This window comes from Diplotaxodon limnothrissa, linkage group LG23 (genome assembly GCF_057381915.1).
Source record: "Diplotaxodon limnothrissa isolate DT_005_m linkage group LG23, D_limnothrissa_male_GT1.1, whole genome shotgun sequence".
In the NCBI taxonomy this organism is placed as follows: Eukaryota; Metazoa; Chordata; class Actinopteri; order Cichliformes; family Cichlidae; genus Diplotaxodon; species Diplotaxodon limnothrissa.
The window spans coordinates 13995322-14017831 of record NC_140617.1 but is presented as its reverse complement, the minus strand read 5'-3'; the positions used below and the strand labels follow the sequence as shown (position 1 = coordinate 14017831).

General features: G+C 39.4%; 2 protein-coding genes across 6 annotated transcripts in view; both read left to right on the top strand.

The window, feature by feature from the left end:
• kif1aa (kinesin family member 1Aa) overlaps window positions 1-8153 on the top strand; it is a 45166-nt gene extending 37013 nt beyond the window's left edge. For 2 of the 4 annotated variants that reach the window (XM_085348397.1, XM_085348394.1), the window contains 13 exons: window positions 2340-2366; window positions 4041-4064; window positions 4528-4642; window positions 4761-4894; window positions 4994-5055; window positions 5141-5286; window positions 6119-6304; window positions 6470-6541; window positions 6664-6785; window positions 7222-7365; window positions 7455-7647; window positions 7903-8021; window positions 8111-8153. In XM_085348397.1, the coding sequence (XP_085204523.1) occupies window positions 2340-2366; window positions 4041-4064; window positions 4528-4642; window positions 4761-4894; window positions 4994-5055; window positions 5141-5286; window positions 6119-6304; window positions 6470-6541; window positions 6664-6785; window positions 7222-7365; window positions 7455-7647; window positions 7903-8021; window positions 8111-8153 (1387 nt within the window). The remainder of the gene's footprint in view (window positions 1-2339; window positions 2367-4040; window positions 4065-4527; window positions 4643-4760; window positions 4895-4993; window positions 5056-5140; window positions 5287-6118; window positions 6305-6469; window positions 6542-6663; window positions 6786-7221; window positions 7366-7454; window positions 7648-7902; window positions 8022-8110) is intronic. The other 2 variants (XM_085348396.1, XM_085348395.1) reach the window with 1 other exon arrangement.
• A 7028-nt stretch (window positions 8154-15181) lies between these two features.
• scly (selenocysteine lyase) lies at window positions 15182-22407 on the top strand. Of its 2 annotated transcripts, none has more exons than XM_085347631.1 (13): window positions 15182-15255; window positions 16500-16597; window positions 16919-17028; window positions 17420-17520; window positions 17621-17798; window positions 18421-18548; window positions 18848-19003; window positions 19087-19193; window positions 19304-19340; window positions 21362-21445; window positions 21583-21682; window positions 21849-21924; window positions 22030-22407. In XM_085347631.1, exons 2-13 carry the CDS (start codon window positions 16506-16508, stop codon window positions 22181-22183), a joined length of 1323 nt encoding a protein of 440 aa, XP_085203757.1. In that variant the 5' UTR covers window positions 15182-15255; window positions 16500-16505; the 3' UTR covers window positions 22184-22407. The 2 variants fall into 2 exon arrangements, with proteins under 2 accessions (XP_085203757.1, XP_085203756.1); XM_085347630.1 differs by having other exon boundaries at window positions 15182-15329.
• The last annotated feature ends 103 nt before the right edge of the window (window positions 22408-22510 follow it).

The window sequence follows — 22510 nt, the reverse complement described above, 5'->3', positions numbered from 1 at the left end:
CTCATGTTTACCAGAGTCAACAGATGCTTGCAGGAAATATGTGGCTTGAAAATAAGTGCGCTGATTTATGAAGTTACCATAAAACCTAAAATGATTTGGAAACAGAATAGCAACTGAAACAGAAGCTAACAGTTTTAATGCTTTCTGGAAAAGACAAATGAAATAAACAAGTATGTAAAGACCATTAAAACAAGCCTTTGCTTCCATTTGTGCTCGTAAAAAGTAAACCATATTTGTTCTTCAATTACAAGTGAGATTTATGAAATAATTTATAGCCCACAAAATCTTTAATGACATCTAATCTGCTGGGATCTGGTCACCCTAAGCATATAAGTTGTAAAAAGCATGGCAGCAGAGTCACAGCTTGAATGTTATGTAAGGAAACTCTGCAAATTCCCTTTGTGTTCTTATCGTTATCACTGTAACTGCATGACTATGCTGTAGATCCCTCTTTCTGACAACAGCAGGTCAGATCCAGAGTCACTTTCTTTGAGTTATTTAAGAATCTCTTTAAAGCTACACTTACCACACCAGTAGCTCTGAAGTCACTCGTCCATGCTGGCTGCGCGACCCTCCTTGGTGTTAATATATGCTGCTGTTGGTTGTCTCATTGCACCTACATGTTGCATCTCACTGTGTTCATCACCTCTCATTTAAATCCTCTCATCACTGACCCCAGTGTAGGTTTAAAAAGTGTTTTTTATTAACCGTGCACCTTAATTTTACTCTGTGTAAACAGATCAGTATAAAATAGAAATGCATGCCCTTCTAACTTTTCCACTGCCATGCATTTCTTTACTTAAATATAAAATCACTAACACACCTTTAACTATTTTGTTGTTGTTTTCTACTCAGTGCAGAGTCATTCATTTGACATGCAGCATTTCATCATTTTATTAAATCACCTGATTGACCTTCACTTTTCTAATGACCCTGGAAATGATGTTTCTGGGTGTGATGTACAACTGGAGCCTAGTTTATAAAGAAAAACAGAAGAACAGAGAAGGTGTATTGTTCCCTTAATGAGTAATAGCATAACTAACACAAAGTTCACAGGAAAGAGGTTAGAATGAGCTGTGGTGAATGTATAACAGAAAAATATGTTCTGACTTTTATACATGCAACTTTTTGTACAGACACTCATTTTATGCATCATTTCCTTGCCTCCTTTTCTTGCATTTTATCACAGATGCAAACCAAGGAGGTAAGAGAGGAGTTGAGCCAACATTTAACAGAATGAGAGGCTGCAGAGACATCATTTTAAAGTGATTTTAATTCAAAGTGTAGTGCAGAAGCAGTATCTGGCCATTGCTTTGTTACAGCCTGCCACTGGTATTATTTGATAGCGGTACACATTGTGAGAAGAGTGTAGAGATATCATGCATTTTTTTTGATAATCCTCTCCACACTAATGGAGACAGGCAGAAAGAAAAAATGAATACAAAAGAGTAATTACTTCTCCTGTTATGGTTTTTACATACCTTTCAAGCTCAAAAGACTTCCATAAATTACATAAATGTATGTGCTTCCTCATCCTTCCTCTCCTCTGTGTGTTTTATAAATTGAGACATCCTTCAGGATTGATTTAATGTGGAGTGTCTGGCAAAGGATGGAGGAGAGAGGAGTCGAGGAAGTGCAAAACAGAGAAATGTAAAAAGCCCAGTTTGCACAGCTTAATGTTAGCATCCCACCAGTAGAGGGCAGTAGGTTTCTTTTTTACAGCTGATGAGAATTTAGGATTAAACAGCAATTGATTTGTAGATGGACCATTCGGTTAATAAATCAAGTAATTGCTGCCATAAAAGATGTTATTAACTCTTTTTTTGCTTCTTTATTAATATCTAAAATTACTTAACTCTCGTCCTTGTATAAATCTTATGGTAGTAACTCTTATGTAGTAGTAGACCTCCGTGAGTATATTTACAATATAAGAAATATGAATGATGATATTGTAATTATTCACATAAAAAGTCCTGAAAATTATAGCGCATCCTGACCCTGCTTTTTTTTTCTCATTGCTTAATCTCTCTTGCTTCCCGTATCGCCAAGAAATCTAACAACATCAGCAGCAGCATCGTCCAGATTTGGGTTTACTGCGTTTTAATGTAAAGCAACCGAGAGCTCCATACTGTACTAACCTCTAACCTCTGCTGGATCAGCCTTTCTTTAACCCTAATTGTTTGTCGTGTTATGGGCTCAGTAGCCAAAACTTAAGCTTAATGGCTAAGCGCCAGATCAAGCTGCAGTCCAGTGTGGTCAGAAACTAACATCACAGTATATGATGCTAACATTTTTCTCCCTCCAGTCCACTAACAGAATGTTGTTTTTTGCTTTTGCAGACAGTTTCTTGATTCGGACATGCCTAGGTATATTATTTGCCTCTGTTTTCATGCTCTTAAGTTACACGAACGCCTCATCTTTCTAACGTCCTCCATACCCTGTCATCTCTTTTGTGATTTTGTTACCTTCTCTCTGACTCTGTCATTGCTGTCAGCATTTCAATTGTGCCTCTTTGCTTCTCTGGCTGTGTTGGATGTGTGTTTGAGCTTCTGTCAGGCCGATGACGGACGGGATCTGCATGGCTCTGCTTTGTTTCGCGTGGACTGTCCTTGGCCGTGTCTCTGCTGGAGGTGTCGTGGGGCCAGTATCAAACTCTCGGTTTCCACTTCAGCTGATGAGGCAGATTTTAGAACACGAATGTTTACTCTGTCTTTAGCCTGTTTGTTTACAAATGCTCCTTTATTTGCAGATTACATTGAGAAGGCAGTAAAGTAAAACTGTGAAGAAGGTGCATTTGTACTGGTTACCAGTAGAGGGTGGTAGGAATCCATCACAGAAACATAGCCTAATTCTACAAAGGCAAACTGATATTTAAAAGAGGCTAAAAATAGGTTATTTTCTGCTTTTGTCTCTCAACACTGTTTCTTATGTTCATTTTTTTGGCCTTTACAGTGAAGGAATATTTTGAATCCATGGATATGATTTTGTTAGTCACCTCTAATCCCAAGAGTCAGAGTGTTTCCCATCAAAGCTACAGAATATTAACAGGAACACTGTTCGCTCGCTATTTCTCAAGTGCTGCAATATGGATCACATCATTTACAGTACGCGCTCTGGCACGATACTCCAGTGCAGCTATTAAAATGTATTCCAGTGAACCATTACCTCACCAGTAGCTCTTTACACAAAATTGCTGCAATGTTGTGAATATTTTTAAATCCTACTCGTACCTCAGCGGAACTCTGCCAAACACCAGAAACAAATGGTTCCTCACATGTTATGCCAGGAGCATGACTTCAGTGCTGGCTCCCACTTTTTTAGGAGGCAGTAAAGTGCAGAGAAGCACATGTTGGAGGGGTGCAGGGAGGAAATTGCTTCGTTGTAGTGTAAGCGAACAGGTTCCTACTACTGGGGGAAAAAGTGTGCATGTGTGAAGGTGTGAATTTGTATGAACTTGCTAATTGCTGGCAACAGAAAAGGCACCTCTCCTTTATTCACGCGAGCTCTACGCATAGATGTTTGCTTTCTTCTTAGTGACACTCTGTTCACTTTCCCACAAGGTCACCTCAGTCCAAGGCCAGTGGGCCCAACATCTGAACCTCATGAAGAGTCCGTACGGCCTCTTTTCATGGCTTACAGAAACATTAGTTTCCTTTTACAGTTCTTGCTTGGATTATCTTTTTTAGATTTAAGGCAGCACCGGGCTACTGGCCAGAATAATAAGTGACTTCAGTGTGTGATTATTTCCCCTCGAGGGACACGAGGAAAAATTGTGTACATTAGTGTATGGAGTAAATCATCGGAGGAATAGAAAGCAGCATTGTTGTGCTTGAAGAATGGTCCCGTGCTGTTATTTGACCTTCTCTAACGTACAGTAAATCAGCCGTCCTCACAGAACCTCCTCGCTCTATCTGATGAGCTTTGATGAGTTATCAGTGTGAAAAAAAGGCAAACAGCATCCCAGCCACACAAGCACACAAGCACAACATACTTCCTGACTCTCACTGTCTATTCTTTTGCTGATTTTCTCTTTCTCACAGCATTTCCCTGGGAGTTGACCATAGGTATTTCACTGCCCTGTCCCTCATGTTTACCTGCTCGTGCCTCATCCCTCCATTGCCTTTCTTTCTGTACCAATATTCATCTCTGCTCTCTTTGCTTTTCTGTGATGTTTTATACAAAGCAAACATAACTCAGTCTGTTTGTTGCATGCAAAATGATCATATAAGAGCTTTTGTTTTATTGAAAACTAGAGAAATATTTACTAAAATGTTTATATATTGCACAAGTGGATCAGTAAATTGATTTGCTTCTGTTTATAAATCATGATATTAGGGCACATTTTTCTGCTTAAATTGTTTATTACTGGAAATTTTTGGGATTTATCCAGTTTTTTATGTTTACATCTGCAGAGTAAACTTTAGCATGGGTTAAGCTCTGGCAGCTAATCTGTTGTTTTAGTAGAGGAACTTGAGTTTCGACTGCTGATTCAGTTTCTTGGCTTCTTGTCTCATCGGACCACCTCAGAACTTTCTTCCGGTTTGAGGCTGCTTGGGATAGCTCAATGCACAACTCCCTGCTCCTAAACCGAGTCACTCCATACGGGGAGAAGATCTATATGACCCTCTCAGCCTACTTGGAGGTACTGTACACTGCCTGCATTCATAAGAAGGAGAAATAGCTCTTACAGGATCAGAGGTGACGTGTGAGTTACTCTAGAGGAACAATGTTGGAAATGTCTCCTGTTTTATGAATTGCAGATGGAGAACTGCACGCAGCCTGCAGTTATTACCAAAGATATCTGCATGGTGTTTTACTCTAGGGACACAAAGCTCTCAGCTTCCCGATCAATCCGTAACCTTTTCGGTACTGGTAGCCTAAGAGCTGCAGATGGGTGAGGCATCTTAATCTTTAAAATCATCATTTAGCTAATTTGTTCTCTCTGATGATGTTCTATAAAATGTTAAATGCCCTCTCACTCCTGTTTTTTTAGAAACCGTGTAACTGGAGTTTATGAGGTCAGCCTGTGTCACCAGGCAGATGCAGGAAGCCCTGGTAAGAGGCAAGAAAAAAAAATGGTACAGTTTTGCATTTAGCTCAGTCGTCCTGAACTTCTAACATTGCACCCATCCCTCACCAGGAATGCAAAGGAGACGCAGGCGGGTGCTGGACACCTCCGTGGCCTACGTCCGTGGGGAAGAGAACCTGGCTGGATGGAGGCCACGTAGTGACAGCCTCATTCTGGACCACCAGTGGGAGCTGGAGAAACTCAGCCTCCTCCAAGATGTAAGATTTGTTTAATTTTTACTGTCTCTGTTCTTTCGCTCCGGTTGAGTTAAGCCTCGTGAATTCTATACTGGGCTTTGGTGCAGCTTTGCAGTTCATCCACTGCCAGAGACAAGTTTAGAGAGACAAGTTGTTGCTTAATTGAGCCTTCAAAGAGTAACTGAGATGAATGTCATTCAAATTGTACATTTTCCTTGACAAAAAATGCTGTCACTAATTAATGCTGGTTACGTGTCAGTGAGGGGATATTGAGGTTTTCCTAGGGCAAGTGAGAGACATAACGTCTCCCTTATCTCCTGGGTCTCCTCCTGGTTAGACACGCCGGAAGACCCTCAAAGAACTACCTCGTCTGGCTCCTTTCACCCACTTTCACCCAGAAGAAGCTCATTTCCACCACTTTCTGTCACTACCCACAGCTCATGGCCATGTGTGAAAATGGGAATCATCCAATAAACTGACAGTTCCGACTCCGTGCTCAGATTTGCCCTTAGTAAAATGGACCATTGCCACTCTTACCTCACTCCAGATTATTCACCAATACATTTGTCATTCTTCTGCTTCCACTTGTGAGCAGCACCCCAGCTTTCTAATCAATGGATAAGAAGAATTTGCCATCAGAAAAATATGAATAAAGCCAGCTGAGTCCTAGGGTTTATATTGCCCCATTCAGTTTTCTAATGTATGATATTAGAAGTGCCACAGAGAGCCGGCTCTGCTCCGTGCTTCTGATGGAAACCAGACTGGAATTTATCAAATAAACAGCTTTCCTTCCTAATTACCTCTTCAGGCAGGGGGCATTGTTTGCTGTTAGTGACTGATGTTTTTCTGCTAGGTGGAAAAAACCAAACATTACCTCCTTCTGAGGGAGAAACTAGAGTCCACGCTGCTCATGGGCCAGGAGACCCTTCAATCCTGTGTCACCGATGAGCTGAATGAGTCTCCTCAGCCCACTGAGATGGACCCCGAGGTCAGCTGCAACGAAATCACCACTGAGAGGCAGAGGGAGCTCGCTGCTAAGGTCAGCCGTCTTTACCCTGTCAATAATTTATTTCAGGTTTGACTTTATTGTAATGGGTTCTGTTCATATAAACGTTCCTGTCAAGCAGAAATGTAGTGCTTATCATGTCACGTGATTTTGTTATATAACCCGACATTTTAAGCTCTCTCTCCTTTTTCCGTACAGTGTTTGCGGCTGCTCACTCACTCCTTCAACAGAGAATACAGCCATGTGTGTGTGAGCGCCAGTGAAAGCAAGGTCAGGCTTTAGGGGTTTAAACACACACACACACACACACACAGAAAATCAGATTTCTGTTTTTGTCGACTGAGTCCTCACATTTGCTCCGCTGTGGATCCGTGTGACTGTGTTCATTACAGATCTCTGAGATGTCCATCACAACGTTAAGAGAGTCCACTTCAATCTCTGCTCTTAACACAATCACCCCCTCCTCTACATGCCCTTCACTTGTTGAGGGCTGCTACAGCAATGCTGGACTCAGGTCAGTGCTCAGATTGACATGGTTGTTGTTCGTAATTATCAGAGCAGAGTGTTGACATTGGCTGCAGTTCACTTCCAGGGTGCTCTCAAGATGTTCCTCAAAGACATCTAAAATAAGTATTAACATCTCCTGCTGAAAAAACAAAAAAATATATTTAAAATGAATAAATAAAGTCGTAGTTCCAGAAACTCTTGACCTTAAGGTTTCCGCTTTTATACCAGACCCGCATGTAATAAGACAGAGATATAGAGCTGACAGAGTTGAACTCTCTCTCTTTTAAGGTGTTTGACATGTTTCATGTGCTTATCATCAGGAACAGAATCAGCAAATAGGTCTATTATTTTGAAATTCTCTGGTATTAACAGTATTTGGGTCTTGTAAGGCACAGAGAGCTCCTTTGTTGCTAGAGCTCAGATATTCTCTATTTTTACTGCAGACCCCCTGTCCCTCGCTCTCGTGTGGTTAGCTCCGGTCCTGATGCACAGCAGGACGCAGAGGCCAAGAAGTCCATCAACGGAGCCTCTGAAACTAAACCTCAGACCCGGAAGTTTGTCCCAGATATCCAGGAGATTCGAGTCAGGTGAGGAGGAAGAAGTCATTTCAGAACATTTTATTATTTGAGCTTTACTTCAGACCCAAACATGCTATTATATCATCTTTATCTTTCAGTCCCATCGTGTCGAAGAAGGGTTACTTGCATTTCCTGGAGCCGCTCACCAATGGATGGGTGAAGCGCTATGTTGTTGTGCGGCGGCCGTACGTCTACATCTACAACACGGAAAGAGACGCAGTGGAGCGAGCTATTCTCAACCTCTCCTCTGCTCAGGTGGAGTACAGCGAGGACCAGCAGGCAATGTTAAAGGTTGGTGAACCAGACTCCTCCATCAACAGTTTTATTAAGTTATTTTTTTAATGAACTTCACTTTAAGTCAGATCAACCCAACAGGTTTAAGTTACACACATCGCACAGTAAGTGAAAGTTAAGGTGCGCACTTTCAATTTAATAAAAATAGCAAGTTAAGGAAGCAGGTAAAGTAGAAAGTAGAAAGTTGAGTGAGAATCATTCAAAACGTTGCATTAAGCTTGCTGCATTAAGCTTTCGTGGCTCTTTCCACAGACCCCAAACACATTTGCTGTGTGCACAGAACATCGTGGAATATTGCTTCAAGCCACAAATGACAAAGACATGCATGACTGGCTGTATGCTTTTAACCCGCTCCTTGCTGGAACTATCAGGTAAGTTAAAAAAAATCTCAAGGTGGAAAAAAAATTCTAACTGCAAACAAAATCTATTTTTAATGGACATTTTCTCATCTATCTCTCAGGTCAAAGTTGTCAAGAAGACGAGCCGGACAGATGAGGATGTGAAACAAGACATTTTAAAAAATGTCATGAGAGCAACTCAAAGACTATGATGTACATAGATCCTTGTCTCTATCCCGTTTCTCCTGCTGAGCCCCGTCTCCACCGCTACAGTCACCAACAACCATCTCTCTCCCCCGTACGTTCTCTGTTTATCACTAGTGTCCTCAGCACCTAAAGCACCCATTTCCTGTCAGGCCTATTCTGCAATGTGAGTCTCTTAGTCTGAAGAACCTCTTCAAAAACCTGTCACTGTACTGTACTGGAGTTTGTTCATAACTGGACGAGAGAAGAAAATGGAGGGAGTAGCAACAGTTTCTTATCTCAGATTACATGCGTATGGTAATGTACTGTAGTTGTTGTCGGTGACACATCAAGCCTTATACATCAGTTCTTAAAAAAAAAAAAAAAAAAAAAAGCAGTGACAGGCATGTTTTCCTAAAGCTGCAAGGATCACATTGCTACATTTGCATCAGTAAATAGAAAAACTCTTCTACAGCTATATATAAAGGTCTAAACTGATTTGCATACAACATACAGCTAAAAAATACGAAGGGACAGTCACGTGTCTCTCTCTTAGGAATATTTCTCTCTTCTTTCTGGTCCATAAATCCTGATATCCAGTAAGCTGCTTCCTCTTCCTAAAACTTCTAGAAACCTTAGCACACACAGCCTGGCACGGGAATGGCATCTCATCATAAACTTTATGTCGCTGTAGTAAATTCATATTGTTTTTAGCCACTCGTAGGAGCACTGAGGTTACCTGCATTCCCACAAGAAGTAATCAGATGTCATGACATTAATTCTCCCATTTTAATCTCTACCTGTATTTTATTTGTTTTAAAATGTGATATATTTAGATATTTAACAGTTTTATTATTTATTTCTGCGTGTATTTATTTAAAAAAAAAAAGCATTTATATTTCTAAAGTAGTAGTACAGTGCAATTTCTGCACACTGCACTTTTTAATGAGTTCTTTAAATGTTTAAATGATACAACCTTTTCCCCTCGTAATGAATATTACTGAAACAATTTAATAACTCACAGCTTCTTTATGCTGAAAATTACTTGAATAAATGCAATCTGATAAGCGATTAGCATAGTCACACCTTAGACCCAGCTAACGTGCATTTAAAATGCCCAGTAATTAGGTAGATGATATAAGTAGGTGGCCAGTTCATCCTCTGCTGCACAAAGCTACCTTATTCAATCAAAAGAAAAAGATTAAATCTTCTTCACAGTACAGAATATGAAGCTGTTTTTTTCCTGAATGATATGTATATTGATTGAATGTAGTGCCTCTCTTTTCAGGCATACTGCACACTACAGTATGCCTCTGCACCGGTTGCTTTGAAACTACATCCTTCATGCTGCTAAAATACTGTTCTGGGAGTGTCTGCAGGTCATATCATCACTTTCCTGCCTTCCATCATCATCATCGTCATTTCAAGTCCAAGCAGAAGGTTTCATTTATGATATCATAAAGTGTGGAATTTCCATAACACAAAGCATACTCAGAGAAACATATTTCAGGATTTTCACTCATACAAATGGCCATATTAAAAGGAACCCTGACTATGACCACATGTATAGTTTATTATATTAACATTAAAATCACTTAAAACTTAAAAGGGATGCCAATAAATCCACTGTAGATGTGTTAGTAATAAAGATTTGAACTCAAATGCTACCTTGGTTAGAAACACTGAACACGTACAAACTGCTGAGCTGATTGAATGGTCAGATTTTCACCTTTTCTGTAAACAGAGTCGTGATCTTTGGTTTGCTTTCAGAGCAGAGGGTTTACTGTCAGCAACAGCTATTGTTTCCCATTTTTCAGGTTTCTTCAAGCTATTTTGAATCACTACCCAAAAACATTTGGACGCCTATAAAAAGATTGCTGGAACAGCATTTAGTTTCAATGATCATTTCCAGCAGTATTTGTCAGCTTTTTTAGTGACTAAATGCATTAAATGCATTAGTGCTGAGAATGCAGCCACAGGTTCTTTCTCCTTTTCTCAGCAGCAGGAGATTAATGATCATGTCTCTTGTTTCCTTACTGCTGGAAATTACAATCAAAAGTAGCAGGGATACTGTTTATGGTTTGTATACTGCAGGTTGTTAAAAAGAGCATTTAGTTTACGTCACTGACCCAGAATGCATTGCATACTAATAGTACTTGCAACAGTTTTGTTGAATGTTGGCTATTTAAAGCATATTAAGGCCCACAAGTTAAATAGTCGGGGCTCCTTTTACACAGTTTTAGTCCTGTTGGCAAATTTTTGATGAAAATGCAACCATGCCTCTCGTTTAAAAACCCTCAACAGATAAAGCGTGTGAGCTGTTGTGAGAAGTTGGACTGATGAGCGTGCCTCAGGTCATCCAGCCTAGAGAGCATGCTCAGTGAGAGCATGACATGTCATTTGAGAGTAAGTGAGAGTAAAATTAAACATAACTCCAGTTCAGTATGTTCTTAGTTTGGCTGCTGATGTAATACCTTCATTAACGTCTAATAAGAAGTATCTTTCCAGAGGTTTTAAAGTATTCTGTGTGCTATGGAAATCATCAGTTCATCGACAGTTGAGACAAATCAAACAACCAGAATATTTTTTTGTAACAAACAGATTAAAGTGTACTTCAGGCCACCATATCTCAAACATGTTTTTGTCGCATCTCATTTCCTAAAATTCAACGTGGTCAGAAAAAAGAATGCGTGTCCCCGGGTTTGCTCCAGTCTGGTCTCCATGGTGACTTTTTTCCTCATGTTTTTATTGGGCCTTTTAATGTACATCACATTTGAGCCAACCAAAGTTTTGTTGTTGCAGTCACAAAAATGTAACACTGAATGTAAACTGATCTTTGAAAATACTTACTCTGCTGAAATAATCGTTTTGAATTGTCTTCACATTCCGGTTCCTTATTGATTGTACGTAGGTCAATATCAGGGAACCTTTTGGAGGCTGTGGGACATAGCTGAAACAGTCTGTCCACTAATGTATGGGAGGGTGGTGGTTCACTGTGTCCCAGCTGGGCATCATGTACAGAGTAATGCTGTAGGTTACCTTACTGTCGAGTTTTCAGTATCACCGTCATGCTCTTGGCAGCCTTCACTTAATCTACTTTTTCTAAACCCTCCCCTTTTCAAGGAACATCATTTCCATTTTTGTGCTTCCATATCTTTTTCACACCATTACTTTTCTTTCTCTTCAGATATTTTTTTGCATTGTATATAAACATGATTGCTGTGAACACTGTATTATAAAGTTGCACCCATTTACAAATGGGCCGTAGTTCAGTCGATGTCTCTGAGTGTTGGAGTTTTAGCGTCAGCTGTTTGTGTACACTAAACACATTGTCATATATGAAATAAACATGGAAAATATGCAACACAAAAATGACTTCTCTCTTTTTTTGTTAAAGACAATACAACTTTTGATTTTGGCTTGTCAGTTGGGCAATCACAGATATTGTTATGATGTTGATAATGTTTATCCGGAAGACCCAAACTCAAAAACCCCAAATCAGACTTTAACGTACCCAAAGAGCTCTGCCATCAAAGTCCATCTGGCAGACTTTGCAACTAAGACATAGATGCATCACTTTAGTCTGTCATGACATCAGTTACAGCTAACGGTTCCTCCTTCTGCATTGCTTGGCTTATCAGCTATTTAACAGGTAACTATGCTCAGCATAGAAATGTGTCACATGTCAGTCCTTATCTTGAAGTGACTCTAAGCCCAAGCCAGCTGTATTAGTGTTAGAATTATGAAGGTGAGAACTGTATGTTGGTGTTGTATGTTTTAATAGTACTCAGCAGAGTACAAATCACCAGTGTTGGGACTAACGCGTTATTAAGTAACGCGTTACAGTAATTACGTTATTATTGTGGTAACGAGCACGGTAACTAGTTATTATGCCAAAATCAGGAACGCGTTACTCGTTACTGGGATTTAGATTGGCTCGTTACTCGTTACTTCATGTGGTGGCTATCGCGGAGCTTCCACAGATTCAGTAACATTAGCAAGTGGTGGAGGCAGCAGGTGGATGAAGGAAAAGGGACGCAGAAGGAAAAGAGACCCGAGGCGGCCGCCGGTCCAAGTGTGAACTGAACTTCAGGTAAGAAGTTATGACCTGCAGTCTCTCTGGGTCAGATATAAACCGAGTTTAGGTGGAGTTTATTTTCGTTGTGCTGACTTTTTCCGTACTGCGTGCTAGCTAGCATGACGGAGTTTCTATACAGCTGGATGGTGCTATGAAGTTAATGATGTTGAACTTTATTTTGTTCATAAGTTATTAGAGTTGCCAACCGTCCCTTCTGGTATTCAGAGAAAATATTACGCGTTTCTTATTGAGGTGAAAAGGAACAGTTTGTCCCGTAATTCAGCTACAATGGAAAAGGCACAAAGCTGGATTTATTCTGTGTCTTTGCTGCACAGCTGCCTCTTCTTCTTTCATTCTCCCCCCTCCCTCTCCCGTTTCTACTTCAATCATGAAAACTGATCAATGATCAGCTGATCGGCTCTCTTGTTTGTTTATCGCTCACTTTGCGCCGAAAGAGGAAACCAGCGGATGTCGCGCTAAACAACAGCAGCACTTTTAAGCTTGATCAGCTGTTGTTAGAATTTATTTAATATTAATTTCTAGTATCAGCTGATGTTTGCTGGAGCCACAGCTGCAAAAAAGATGCTGGTCATGATTTGGTTTGGTTATCTGGTGAGAGGGAAACATGAAGATGAAACCAGGAGATGTCCTTACTGAATCATCAGAGCTGAACAGGTGATGGAGAAACAGGTTTACCTTTTAGGTGACATGAATGAGTTGATGTTATGAACTGTTTCTGAGAGACAAATAACACCAGGATCCTTTTCTATGTAGCTGACAGCTGGTAACTGTGCAGGGGCGGGTCTAGCAAAGTGTTGCCAGGGGGCCAGGTAGGGCATTAACAGGGAGAGGGGGGCACAAAGAAATACTTTTCTTTCTTATTCTCATTTAAAATGTCTATCTTTTAAAAAATAATAATCTGAATCTTACAACAAACGATTGATAGATTGATGCATATATACCATCAAAACAGTGTACATCACTGTCACAACAGTGTTTATTTTCATTCAAAGGCTTTATGATTTTTCCTATAATGGTGGGCCGGTCTCTAGTCAAAATGCCCGGGACAATTTTCTGTCCCAGTCCAGCCCTGTATGCAGCTCATCTGCAGTCTGGTGTTACCTACATCTTCCTATTCAGAAGGCAGAATTTCCGAGTTCTGAGTACAATCAAAGCACCACGACTGCAGTTTTTGTGTTGATGTAAAAGGCGCACATGACACTGTGACGTAGGCTAGAATCATGGCAGCAGTCAATGACGGTCCAGGCGTGGGATTTCTCTAATGGAAATATGCACATTATCTTTTCCTTTCTATTGGTAGGTGGCACAGTGCACTTGTGGCAAGTAAGCAAGCTAGAAGACTGGCAAAGTTATGGAAGCAATACATTAACAAGAGAATTATGAGTAAAACCAAAGTTACTTTCCCTAGTAACTAGTTACTTTGAAAGTAACGAGTAACTTGAAGTAACTGAGTTACTTTTGAGAGAAGTAACTAGTAATGTAACTAAGTTACTATTTTAAAGTAACTTACCCAACACTGCAAATCACACATACCTTTCGTGCATTACACTGGAAAAAATTGAGGCCTGCAGTTTGTGAGCTGTGAGCCCATAAAGTCATCAGGAAAGCATTTACTGAGTTCACAGGTTAAGTAGCCAAGGCGGTTTTTCACACACTTCTATATGACTGAAAATCTTTGAACATAAAATGTGGGTTAAAACATTTCAGCAGCTTCATACGGAGGAGGATTAGGGCCGTTGGGGGGGAAAAAAGTGGGCACGTCTTTTTTTTCTTCTTTTCCTGAATTCTGAGGGGAAAAAAGTCAGAATTCTGACTTTAATCTCAGAATTCTGACTTTTTTCTCAGTTTTTCTTTCCAGTGGCCCTAATCCTCTTCCATAGCTTCATTATTAGGGAACCTGCATCAATCTTTTATATACAGTTCACGTCATTTGTGAAAAACATTTCTGAAAATGACCCCATCATTTCCTCCATATTATGTAGTTGTAATAAAGTATAATTCATATAAAGAAAATTAGTTCATATCTATATTTAAAAATGTTTCTTAAAGTTTATATCGGACCCGAGAATCCATTACTGGCCAGGCTCAGGGACAAGACGGAGACAAAGAATCCTGAACTGAAATCGTTGGGAGATTTCCACAACAGCTTCCAAAGCGAACAAAATATCTTAAAATGTTTGTTTTCTAAAATAACTTTTAACTGTAAAAAGAAACAACTTTTTTTTTTACTGAATCAGCCTTTTTATGTTGGAGTTAAATAAAGCTAAATAAAGCAGTTAAATAAAGGTACACTGTCTGTTTTTTTGAGCTCATGAAAAGTTGTATTTAGAGATATGTAGTCCTCAGCCACGCTAAAAAAAAATTACAGACAAATTATGGATAATTATAAATTAAAAGTCCCAAATGAATACAGACTATTAAGAATGAATTAATCGCAGAACAACTACGATCAGAGAAATAAAATACTCCTGGCACTTTCAGCTCCCTGGCTGTTGCTAAGCAGCAGACGCCAGTGTTGCCATGTCTGTGTGTCAACGTTTTTTAGGAGCTGTTTCTAAAATAATTCTCTTCTTATTTTACTTACTTACTGTTAACATAAGTCTTCATCTTCTGGATTTAAGTTGATGAATTATTATTCTTTTTTCAACATGGTACCTGCCGGACTTCAAACGAAAATAAAACTAACCCTTCTGAGTCTTCCCCAAGTTGTGAGGTGACAAATCTCTGAATAATTTTTGCTTTTTAGTAATTAATTATATTTACAAAATAAAGAATAAAATACTGAAGAACATGACAGTAACGCTCAATTCTTCTACATAATAAATTAATATTTCTTGTGCGTTTTCTTCGAGATATTAAACTGTGGGGTTTCCTTTAACAAATCTGGCAACCCCGTCTGGGACGTGACAGAAACATGCTAGCTGGCTGATGATTGACCCGTATAGTTGTAAATCCATTTAGGAAATCTTCACATCAGCTTACAAGGTCAGATACAAAGCTTTGGCTGTCCCTGGAGGATTCAGTTCCTTTATCAATTTAAGCTTAAAGGCGGAATCACAGTTAAGTACGATGTTATAGCGAAACTAAGTTAGCTAAAAATTAGCTAGCTGCAGGCTAAAGTGAGAGCTGTCACAGAAAGTTAGCGCTAGCTGGATAATGAAGAGCTCGAGCTGACTGACAGTGTCCCTAAAGATATCTGTGGTTCTTTTAATACGTTTTCTGTGTGCTGGTTGACTAGAACAGTGTTGTGAACAGGGCGCTATCAGCTGGATGTTACGTTTGCTGACTACTGACAAGACACTGGACAACTATGACCATTAAAAAAATCTTTTTTAAGACTGTGTGTTCACTGAACTTATAGCACTATAGAGGGTCTGCTAATAAGTGCGCATTTCATAAATTTGTGAAGCTGTACGTGACTAACACTGCGTGGTGAAGCAATCCAAACCGTGTGCGTGGCACAGTCACTAGAATTGGCAAGCATTCAGTTTGTGATGCAGAAAATCCATGAAAAGGTTTTAGATAAGTTTTACACTGCTGGAAATGCAGCGAATGGGACACAAGGTAGGCAGTCATTTAAGCTGTTTATCACAGAGAATATCCAATAACTACGTTTCAGTTTCCTTTTTAATGTGCAGCTGTCACTTTAGAAATAAACAGCATCTCTTTGATGAGAAATCCATTTAAATCCATTAAAAAGCAAAGAAGCAGATGAACTGTGAAATAAACAAAAGTTGCATATTCAACAACACGTCTCTGTTTTCCATATCCTGTCAGTCTGTCTCTACAGATTGCAGATCGCAGCCAGAGGAACAAAATCTTGTATTTTATGCAAAATAACAATAATGTGTAAATCTTTGTATAATTAAAACAACTTACTGAAATAGATAAATACTTTAGTCTTTATTTATAATCCAGTTTTATAGACTAATGCTAATCACCACCAAAATATTTTGTAGTGACTGCAATTTTTACACTTTTGGTGGGCGGATTCAGGGTAAGGGTCTAAACTCATTCAGTCACATTTTGATGTGTGACTGAACAAAAAACTGGATCCCAGATATCAGAATAAAGTAAATAAAATGACACACACACAAAGTATCAGCATCTGCCGTCAGTGAATGTCATCTTATTTGCAGACAGACTGATGCTAGTTATAATCTAGTTATAATCTAATTTATCTATTCAGACATCCAGATAAATGAAATAAATGTCCTTTCCTCTCCAAGGGTATTATGGCCAAAAAGCTTGATGATGTCCCGCTGGTACAGGGTCCGACCTTCAGTGAACGTAATTTTCATCACTTTTCTGAGATGAATCTAGACAGGTAAGAAAATAATGTTGATATATATCAAGTTACTTGTACAGCAGCTGTGATGCTGTAACTTAGGACTGCTGAATTAATATTGATTTATCATAGTTACTGAGGTTATAGGTAGGTTTTAGAAAATTTGTGTATTTTCTTTAAATATTTTTCTTATTTTAAGAATGGTCAGAAACCAAAGTAATTGATTGCAATTTAAGTAATCGAAATTTCACTTTTTTATGAGTTGATCTTGTTAGTAGATCGTTTATTAATATGTTATGACGCATATACTTCCCATAGGACAATGCACAAAGTGTGATGAGAATATTTTGTATATTTCAGGATCTACATGGATTACAATGCTACTACCCCTCCAGAACCAGAGGTGATTCAGGCCATTTCTGAAGCCCTCCAGGATGCCTGGGGAAACCCAAGTAGCAACTATATAGCAGGTGAGGAAGGCTTGAAGCTGTGTCAAAACTAACAGGTTTAAAATTATTGTTATTATTTTTCCATGTGTATTGAATAAAGTTTTGTGAGAATTTTTTTTAAAATTCCATATTGTATGCGCAAATCCCAGCCTAGTGACAAGAATTGGACATTACTGCTCTAACTCTGTATTCCTGTGTGAAATATGACAAGGTCACTCTACCAAATAAATACAATAGAAACTGTTAAATGTATGTTGTGTAACTGGAGGAGGGAATACAATCACAGCAGCTTGTGTGGATTAAACTTGTGGCTTTCTCTGAGTGCTGAATGTGAAGTTTTTACTGTTCTAAGTGAGTTTCACTGTCAAAAGAGAATGCTACATCTAAATGTTTCAATCATTTATATTTTCAGGTGCTAAAGCTAAGGCTATCATCAATCAGTCCAGAGAAAATGTGGCAAGAATGGTTGGAGGGAAAGCAGAGGACATCATTTTTACCTCAGGCGGAACTGAGGTGGGCAGGGCTCTTTTTTGACGCAAATAAGTTATATGAGTAATTTATGATCCTGGGACATTACAAACTGGTCATTTACAGTAAAGATTTTGTCTTTCAGGCCAATAACCTGGTGTTGCACACTGCTGTAGAGCACTTCAGGAAGCACTGCAGGGCTGCAGAACAAGGTGCAGGACACCAGAATGGATGCACGGGCCTTCCTCACATCATTACTTCTAATGTGGAGCATGACTCAGTCAAACTAGTTGCTCAGCACCTTGAAAAGGAAGGAAAAGCAGGTAGGAAGCCACTCTGTGTAGCTTTTATTAAAATAAAAGATTAATAAAGAAATATTTCCTGTATTACAAAGGACAGTCTATGCTTTTCTTTATTTTACTTTAAAGAGAAATCTGTCAATAACATGCTTCAGATTTTCTGTGGGCAATCAAAATGTCTAAAATAAATATCAAGACAATTAAAGGTCTTAAATTATTTTATATCCCATTTGCTGCCAATAACATTAATGTCATAATCTTTTTTTTAATGAAGATGTAGTACCTTCTACGTGCCAACACGTAAGAGTGCTAACCCAATGGAAAACTTTCATTTAATTCCGCTTTTTTACATTTTAATTATTAATTATTGAGTTTCTGAAAAGGTCTTGAAAAGTACTGATTTCCATTTTTAAATAGTGCCGGATCCTTGATACTCTTCCAGTCATGGTTCATGTTAAATGTTGTCAAAGAAAAAGTGGATTCAGCATATAAACTGTTAAAGCACTGCCTCCTGGTGGTGAAAGTTTTGGTTTAATTCTGTGGAGGGCAATTACAAAAAGTACCTTTAAACAAATCAAGATTTGCATAACCTAATGTAGGCTCCTTGCCTTTAATTACTCTCTTTGTTTTTTGTTTTTTTCCATAGACGTGACTTTTGTGCCCGTCTCTAAGGTGACAGCCCGGGTCGAGGTGGAGGATATCATTGCCGCTGTGCGCCCCAACACTTGTCTCATCTCTGTTATGCTGGCCAACAATGAGACAGGAGTCATTATGGTAAGATGAGAGAGAGGCTAGAAAATCAGCCGAGTTTCTGCTAGTACTAATCTATCCATTCATCAATTTTTTTCCACTTACCCAGTTCAGGGTCGTGGACGGGCTGGAGCCTATCCCTGCCATACTAATGTTAGAGAAACCATTTTTGGGTTCTTAAATTAGACGATTAACACGTAGGATAGTGTCTAGCTTTAAAGGAGCTTATTTTCTTATTAAATCATTACTTATAATTGCAATGTGTCTATGAGTCTATGCAGCTCTGTTTACAGCTGAATGCTGAACCACCTTCTTGTTGTCAGCCGCTTCAGGAGATCTGCCAAAGAATAAAGTCTCTGAACAAGCAGCGTGAGCGCCTCAGGATCCTGCTCCACACAGATGCTGCTCAGGCCTTGGGGAAAATCCGAGTTGATGTCAGTGATCTGGGAGTGGATTACCTCACCATAGTGGGACACAAGGTCAGGATCTGCTGTGTGGGACATCTTAAGAGCTTTTTATAGCAAGACTAAAATGTTATTGAGAGGTTTTGTTGTGTTTCTAGTTCTATGCCCCTCGCATTGGTGCTTTGTACGTGAACGGCCCTGGGACCAAAACTCCATTGTATCCGATGCTTTTTGGTGGAGGACAGGAGAGGAACTTTAGACCAGGGTGATGATCTTTACTGTAAAATACTGAATAAGAATGAAACACTGGTATTAATGAAATAAGTGCAGTTCTAATTTATAAGTGTCTCCTTTCTGTCTTTGTTATTATTACAGCACAGAAAACACACCGATGATTGCCGGTCTTGGAAAGGTGCATTTCCTTCACTAAATGTACAGTACTGGAATGATTTCTAGGACTTTTCTAATGTTTCTCTTGAAGCATAAACCATTTATTTTCTCAATATTTTCTCAGTTAGAGGCCCTCAAAGTACAAAGGGATTGTTTAAAATAATTTTTCCAGCATTTTTTGTTTAATCAAAATTCATAAGTGAAGGACATATCCACATGACATTTTCTGGCCAATAATGGTTTAAACTGATGTATGAAACCTTGTATTTCATTAGTTGCATGTTATAAATGCTTTATACATACAGCACTATTAAGTGGTACCACAGTTTCTTTACAATAGAACTGCAGTGGACAAATAACATGAACAAACACATGATATTATTTTGGTTTGTTGTACTGAATGTCTGCATTAATTACTATGGTTAAAAGCAGTCAAAGTTCGATGACTAAAAATGGTTATTGCTTGTGGTGGAGATGGAAGATTAATCAGTAATGCTCTAAATATAAATAATGTGACACTTTCCAGCATTTAAAAAGCTTTCAAATACAGTGATTTATTGTGGGTGAATGTTTATTGATACATTGTTTACCACAGAATCTGTTGTGTTAGCATTATAATCATGGGCAAAGCAAAACACTTATTATTGCTACAAATACTTGAGTTGCATAATATAAATATTGTACTACAAGTATACTCACCAATCATTTAATTAGAAACACCATAGAGGTTCTCTTTGTCTCAGCTCTGAGTGTCAGGGGGTCCAAATAAAGTTGAAAACATAGCCACTTATCCAACTGTGGTCATGGGGAGGTCTGAACTGGTCCAGCTTAGAGCCAACACTTGGACAAACCCAGCAAGTATTGCTGAAACAGTGACTTTACTTCCCTAGTTTACTGATGAAAACTAAATCGCCATTGTTTCCACAGCAGTGGTCAGATCGTCACTTACAAAGCAAAAAAAATATCTGTTGAAGAAAACAAATGCACATGTGTTTGTTTTTTAAAATACATTTAATTGACAACTGATTTGGTTAGTAAAAGGGTGTGAACAGACAAACAAAGCCAAAGCAGACTAAGGCTAGTGTTAAATCACACTTCAAAAAGTAACTATAAACAAGGGGACTATAGGGACAGAGCCATATTACCAAACAAGTAGATGGAACAAGTTGGTGAGGAATCGGAGGATGATTTTGAACTGATGTGCCAGCTGAGGCGGGAGCCGAAACCACAACGATGCAGTGACCATAAAACAGACAAAGAGAGAGTAAGAAATAGAGGTGTTGGGTAGACACTAGAGGATGGGTGTTATGAACGATACCCATCCCTAGGTACACACTGAATCCAATGTTTTTGGACTGTAGGAGGAAGCTGGATTACCCAGAGAGGACCCTAAAATCCATGAACATGAGGATTACACAGAGAGAGACCAGGAGATTCAAATCTGGAGCCCTGTTCCTCCAAAATGACAGTTTTAACCACTGCGCCACCCTGAAGCAGGTGTTTATTAAAGGTTTCTGGAGCTGTAACCTCTAGAATCGACACTCAGACCATGATTTATCGCTAGTAAGAGGTCAACGGTGTGCCAGAAAGAAGAAGACTTCCCCTACTGCTATTAGTCCACCTGAACTAAACCAAAAGGCAGATTGGTTCATGAATTCATGTTATTTTACACTTTATATTGTTTTATATTCTTTATATTGGCAGACAGAAGACTGCCTGAGAAACCTCCTGTGTTTGCCTGAACACCATTTTTACATTCTATGTGAACATTTTTGGCTTTTTTTGCCAGACAGAAAACTAGGGGGAACAACATGCAGGAAACGCTTTGGGGTGGAATCGAAGTCAGACCCTTGCAGTCTTTTTGGCATATGGGTCACATATGCCCATATGCTTATGTGGCCTGCTGCCAAGTGATTGTCCTTTTTTGCTTTATTGAATAGTAAGCAGGTGTGGAGGTGTTTCTAATAAAGTGCTTGGTAATTAAATAGCTGTAACAGTGTGCCTCTTTTAAAGCTACCTATTTATTATTTGTGTGTCTATTAGGCTGCAGAGCTGGTGACCTCTAATCTGTCAGATTATGAGAGTCATATGCAAAGAATTAAACTTTACTTAGAAGAACGACTGCAGGTGAGCTTGAGTCTGATGTGCACCTTAGTTTTGTTTGTTTGCATTGTGATGAGTAGTCTTGAAATTGTGGTTTTGACGGTCTTTCTTCTCCTTCTCTGTAAAATGTACTCCTTTGCGTTTCTTTCATTCTTCCAAAGGCCGTGTTTGCAGGCCGGATCCGCTTCAACAGCCATTTCCTCGGCTCTGATATCCTCCCTAACACATGTAACGTGTCCATCCTGGGCCCAAGATTACAAGGTGATGTCATGACTCTTCTCTGTCCTATGTCTGTTTTGGCTTGCTGGTCCCAACAGTGTCCTCTAACCCTACACCAATGTTTGTCAGAGGCAGGTCATGACCTGCACGAGGCTATTTGTAAACTACAAAGGCTTTGAATGATTAATCTCTCCCCCTCGTGCTTTAGGCTGGAGAGTATTGTCAAACTGCAGGAGGCTGCTAGCCAGCGTCGGCGCCGCCTGCCACTCAGACAGTGGAAACAGGTAAAAGAGTCCCTCTTTTAAGCTGTTATGCTTTTGTCCACACACTGTATTGTTTGCTGTTAGATAACACTCCCCTCCTGCTCTCCTCCTGTTTATATCCATCAGACCTTCCCACATCCTTCTGAGCTGTGGCGTCCCCTCAGAGGTGGCAGCTAACGCTATGAGGCTGAGCGTTGGCAGGGAGACGACTGAAGCAGATGTGGATGCAGTTGTGGAGGACCTGAGGGAAACCGTGCAACTGTTGGAAGAAATGAACTGATGGCTTTCATTTGCACAAAGTTATTCTGCAGGTCAAATAAGAATGCACAGAGCTAAACATGCGCCATCTGTGTTTATCGACACTTTAACCGATCATGTAAAATGCATGAAATATTTCATATAAATAATAAAAATGGAAAACTCAAAGTGACCTTAGGGGTGATGTTATGTAGGAGTGTACTCGGCTCCCATCACGTCATGTGAGGAGCTCTTCAGCTAATTGGAGTCGGGGAACATGTATGAGTGTTATGAAATAAAATATTTACATGCACTTTTAATATTTTCTCAAGTCAACGATGAAATGTTTCATGTGGGTTATAATATTCTA

What these genes read in the sequence shown, in the direction of transcription:
- scly (XM_085347631.1), top strand. Translation starts at nt 16,506, where the DNA reads ATGGCCAAAAAGCTTGATGATGTCCCGCTGGTACAGGGTCCGACCTTC. An exon ending in AAGTAGCAACTATATAGCAG is followed by an intron (nt 17,029 to 17,419) that starts GTGAGGAAGGCT and finishes TTATATTTTCAG; the next exon opens with GTGCTAAAGCTAAGGCTATC. An exon ending in ACTTAGAAGAACGACTGCAG is followed by an intron (nt 21,446 to 21,582) that starts GTGAGCTTGAGT and finishes ATTCTTCCAAAG; the next exon opens with GCCGTGTTTGCAGGCCGGAT.